Genomic DNA, 5,303 nt, shown 5'->3' with positions numbered 1-5,303 from the left:
AATCAAATTTTTAAAAACCAATGCATTCTGTTTGTTAACACTATATTTTATGATTACTTTGCAAATAGTATTTAGTTAGTATTAAAATTAAACATAGGCGTGACAGACCGTGGAGGTCTAATGCCTCGTGCGATATACTTAGGAAATACATCGCGTAATTTAGTTAGTATTAGTGTTTAATTTAATTGGAATTTAGTTATTTGGAAAGAAAAATATGTATTCTTATTTATGTAAGATAGAAAGTAATAGAGAGAGTTGCTATAGGTTGATAACCGTCGCTAAGAGGTCATCTAGCAACCCGCTGACCATCTTCGTTTTTAAATGAGTTCCTGCTAATTAGTGACTATGATAGTGTCTAACCAGCTAAAAATAAGATTTTTTTTATTTTACTTTTATTCATATTTTGTTTATATCCAAACTGGCTAGTTGTTTTTTTCTTTTAAAGCTTCCCAACAAAAATACATAGTCAATTTGAGGTGGCTTTAACACTGTTGATAAAAAGAAGACTATCATTCCCTATTTTTAAACAAAAATTAAAAAATTTCTTTATATAAAAGGAACATGGGTGCAGTAAAAAAAATAAATAAATAAAACAAACTCAAATAGTAATTAAACTATTTAATGTGAGCCTACATTTCGCCCAACTTTGCAGGGCTTCGTCAGGGCTAAAAAAGATACCAGCAAATCAAATTTCTTTCTTTTTTTAATAAATTTAATTTGCTGTTTGAATCTTTTTTAGCCCTGAGGAAACCGTACAAAGTGGGGCGAAACGTAGGCTCACATTAAATAGTTCAATTACTATTTAATTTTTTTTTTTACCACATCCAGACCTTCTTCCTTTTATATATTATACAAGGTTAACCAACAATGTTCCAATATAAAATTTATTTTACAGTCTACTTTTTATTATTTCAAAATACCCAATTTTACCAAGATGTTTTGGAAAAATTACTAAACTGATTACCATACTTGTTCCACTTAAGGTAATTGAGGATATAATTGGTAATAAAAATCTAACGAATCAATTTAAAATATAATTATTGTAAAACTGAAAATGAATTACGGATTAAGAAATCTTCTTACCATCGCTTCTTCTTCGAAATATGAAGGAGGAGGCGGAGTTGGAATTGCTTTTGTAACTGACTTTTTGGACTCTTGAGAAAGTAGTAATTCAGGCTGCTTGACTCCCCTCTTCCTATTTGGAGTGGTAACGACAGTCACCACCGACGGGATGGCAGGACTGCTTTTTCCATTCAATGGTAACTTCTTTTCTTCGACTTCTTTTATTTTTACTTCTTCTTTATTCAAATCATTTTTCTTATCTTTGCCACTTACAGACGTCTGATTAAGAGGTAACTTCTTTTCTTCAATTTCTTTTATTTTTACTTCTTCTTCTTCATTGGAATCATTCATCTTATCTTTGCCATTAACAGGCGTCTGGTTAAGAGGTAACTTTTTATCTTCAGCTTCTTTTACTTCTGCTTTATTTACATCAGCTTTGCTATCTTTTCCATCAGTCGGGGTCTGAACAAGGGGGGACTTAGCAGTTACTTTTTGCTCATCACCCTTTTCAGGACTAGAAGCCTCTACTTCGTCGTGTTGATGTATATCTCCAAAAAGGGAAGACATACTTGCTCTCTTTTTCACTTTTTTCTCCTCAGCTTTGGCAAGCCTAGAAAAAAAAAAAGAGTTAAGAAATGAAAAATCGGACACTATAAAAAAAGAAATTTGGGAAAAATTGCTTAAAATTATTATTAGCGAGAGCTGGGAGCTAAGTGGTAAAGCACTATGTTACTTACTCCAGAGACCTGAGTTCGAATCTAGCTGTGACAGATAATTATTTTCGGTGGGCCATGAGTCAGTCCTGTGGGTTTAGAAGCCCCGTCTCATGAAACGGGTACCTTAATTGGGTAAAAACCTGACGGACGAGCGTGATTCTGATCAAACCAACTCCTTGCACAACCGTTGGTCTAGCAACAGTATTTCCTTACAAAGTATTACACCCTTGACCCTTGACAGATCGTTGTGATAGGTATAATTAATATTATTAAAACAGAAGACATTATTTCATGAATTAGTTTATTAACTAGTTTTATAAAGTTTTGGAAATAACAGGCTGAATAGCTTTAGAAATCGAGGCCATCCCTCACTTTATGTCTCATGAAAAGTAATTATTTTTTATATCTTTCAGAACAAATTTCTACCGGACTATTTTTTTTTTTTTCTTCCACACAAATTCATTATTTTTAATTTATTTTAAATGATTATATCTTACATTGCAGCATATTAATTAAATAAGAAATTTATCATAATAAACAAATAAAGGACAGCTAAAAGATCAATTTACAATGAATTGCAGACCACTGTTTATAAAATAGATCAAGGTTCTTAGATATTAGATCTACCGAACTATATTTCTGTTGTTGCGGATAATATCCCCCTGTTATTATTATATTAGGGGTATTCATGACGTTGTGTTAAATGTAAAATGTTTTACCATGTTAAATGTTATAACTATAGGATTGTGAGCAGCCCTATTTGAAGTCATGTTAAATGTTAAATGCATAAGAGCCCCTAGCGGATTTTCTCAGCAACTTGTTGTATAAGCCTTTATGTTTATAACCTTCCTTCCTGACCCTCATGTTATTGTTTACTTCAGTTTTGATTTAAGTAATTAATTACAACATGCCTAAAGTGAGTGAAAAGTGGAATTTGTGTGAAAGTTTAGCTTATGAGTGTCTTATTGATCTTCAAACTTGTGAGGATGAGATAATTAACAACTGTATTGAAAGTATTCTCCATCTTGTATCATTCAGATATGCAGTTCCATTAAAATTATCCCTTCTGGTTTAATAACAAGGATATGAATACCACAAACACACAAAAGAACTGAGCTGTCACAACAAAAATGGCGGCGATCTCAACTGGTCTATTGTGTGATGTCATTCTCCATTTAACAGACCAAGTAACAGACTCTCAGCCAAGTTAAATGTTATTTCATTTTACCACGGTAAAAGAAGGCAATTTTTTTCAATTTAACACGCTTTAACATGTTAAACCAAAGATCATGAATACCCCTATTATTACTGATTTAATGGGCCCCACAGCAGTCAACTTCTACTCGCTACAATCACTTCAAACTTTAACAGACCCTTTTTAATGGAGGTTGGGGCTAAATTTGCATTAATACAACTCAGTTTATGGTGTCAGGTTATAATCTGTACCAAAAGAAATTTGGTTTGGCAGATTTAATAAGTACTGCAAACAATCATTATATACTCTACGATTACATTAGCAATAAAACAGGTAAATAGATAGGTCTTGTTAATTAGAATAAATAGTTACCAAAAATACACTTTTAAAAAATCATATAATTTGATCCCTCCAAAAATTTATTTATTTTTGCTGGAAAAACTTGTCATGAACTATTGTTGAATCATTATAGTTTAAACAATTTATAACCTCTTTGTGATAACTTGGTTTGATAAGGTTGTAACCTCTTTTAGTGTTATTAATATTGATCTGAAGAATGTAGTTTATTGATTAAGAGTGCATTAATTTAATTTTAAGTATTAATAAGTAATAGAGTGGAATTTTATTTTCAGGATTATTTTTCCAGCAATCAACAAACTAATGATTTTAGAGTAATGTTGACAGAAAAATTAAAAATAAATAAATAAACACTAAAATATCAACATTTTAAAAGGTAATTACTTACAATCACTTCTCTAAAAAAGGCGAGAGCAATTACTCCTTGACCAGAGTGTATGTCGATAAGTATAAAGGTTAGTTTATAATATTAACCACCTTTCAAGGAAAGAAAATTTCTTTCCCTTCATCCTTAATTATTTCCTGCTTTAGTTAAAGTTTAAGTTATAATACACATTTTTTAGCTGCAGTTCCCACCACTTTTACTTTTTCTAAATTATAAATGTCGATATTCAATACTTAATTCATGTTTTGCGACCGATATTACTCACGGATCCTAGTACTCTTTTCTCCATCTTTATCAATGACCTTCCGCTTACCATCTAGCATTCCCCGTATCATCTATATGCAGATGACTTACAAATCTATCTTTCCTTTCCTTTTATCCCCATGACGCCTCAAATGCTATTCTTAAACTACACATCATTAAAGACATCAATAGTATAAGCACTTGGGTAACAGACAATGAACTTACGTTAAATACTCAAAAGACTAAAGCAATCATAATTGGATCTCCCTCTCCCAGGACCCCTAACCTTGTCCTAAACAATACTCCTATCTCATTCCGTATATCAGTCAAAAATCTTTGAGTCATCCTTGGAGGATCCTGGAAACCACATATTTCCCCAATTTCCAGTAGCTACGCTGAAGCAATTCAATAGAATCTGTTATCTCCTTCCACTTAAAACATGTCAACTCTTATTTTCCTCTCTTGTTTTCCCTCACTTTGACTATGGTTTCCTGGTATATCGTGGACTCTCGCATTATCTTGAATCTTAACTTAAACGTCTTATGAATTGCGCAGTACTATTTATTTTTGGGATCACCAGAGATATGCACATAACCGAGTATTACACCGAGATGAAGTGGCTCTATCCATCCTTCCAATGCCAGTATTTCCTAGCTTCCTTTCTATTCCAAGTAATTATTACTCAACACCCCTCCTATATGCTAGAAAACCTACAATTCCAATTCTCAATCCAATCCCGTACTACCAGGTCCCATTTATCTGACATCTACCCTCCATCTCACCAAACTGCTGTTTGATAATTTACCCGAGCTAGGACTCCATTCCCTCTATGTCAAGTACCAACCTTCCCTAGGATAAAACCCTTATATTTAACTACCTGTAACTTCACCAATCAATCCCGATATTATATTAGTACAGATGTAACTACCTTTTTGTTTTTTATTATATATTGTTTAAATATGTATTTAGTCAGTTAGTTTTTTATTTTTTTTTTTAAATCTCTGTATCTAAAATTATTTATATACAATTTTAATATAAGTTATAATTAAGTGTGACCACATTGTTTTTGGCCAATACAAGTTGTATAATTAAAATTACCTAGTAATTGTTCTAAAGGGACCTAGTCCCAGAATAATAAACTATTTTTCATTTCATTACTTCTTTCAACTATGAAACTCTTCTGTCTGACAAATCTTCACTATTAGGTATTTAACATTAGAATATATATTACAAAATATTATAATTATTAATATTAGGGGTATTCATGATGTTGTGTTAAATGTAAAATGTTTTACCATGTTAAATGTTATAACTATAAGATTGTGAGCAGCCCTATTTGAAGTCA

The 5,303-nt window shown here is 31.7% G+C and overlaps 1 protein-coding gene across 1 annotated transcript in view; it reads right to left on the bottom strand.

The window, feature by feature from the left end:
- Positions 1-5,303, bottom strand: part of LOC106686572 (centromere-associated protein E) — a gene marked incomplete at its 3' end in the record, with an annotated part of 41,023 nt that overhangs the window by 2,173 nt on the left and 33,547 nt on the right. The window contains 1 exon segment of the mRNA XM_067048781.1: positions 1,084-1,672. Within this exon segment, the coding sequence (XP_066904882.1) occupies positions 1,084-1,672 (589 nt within the window).

This window comes from Halyomorpha halys, unplaced genomic scaffold (genome assembly GCF_000696795.3).
Source record: "Halyomorpha halys isolate HHAL.00 unplaced genomic scaffold, Hhal_1.1 Scaffold839.1, whole genome shotgun sequence".
NCBI classification, from domain to species: Eukaryota; Metazoa; Arthropoda; class Insecta; order Hemiptera; family Pentatomidae; genus Halyomorpha; species Halyomorpha halys.
The sequence above is the reverse complement of the archived record's forward strand: the minus strand, read 5'-3'. Positions and strand labels throughout refer to the sequence as shown.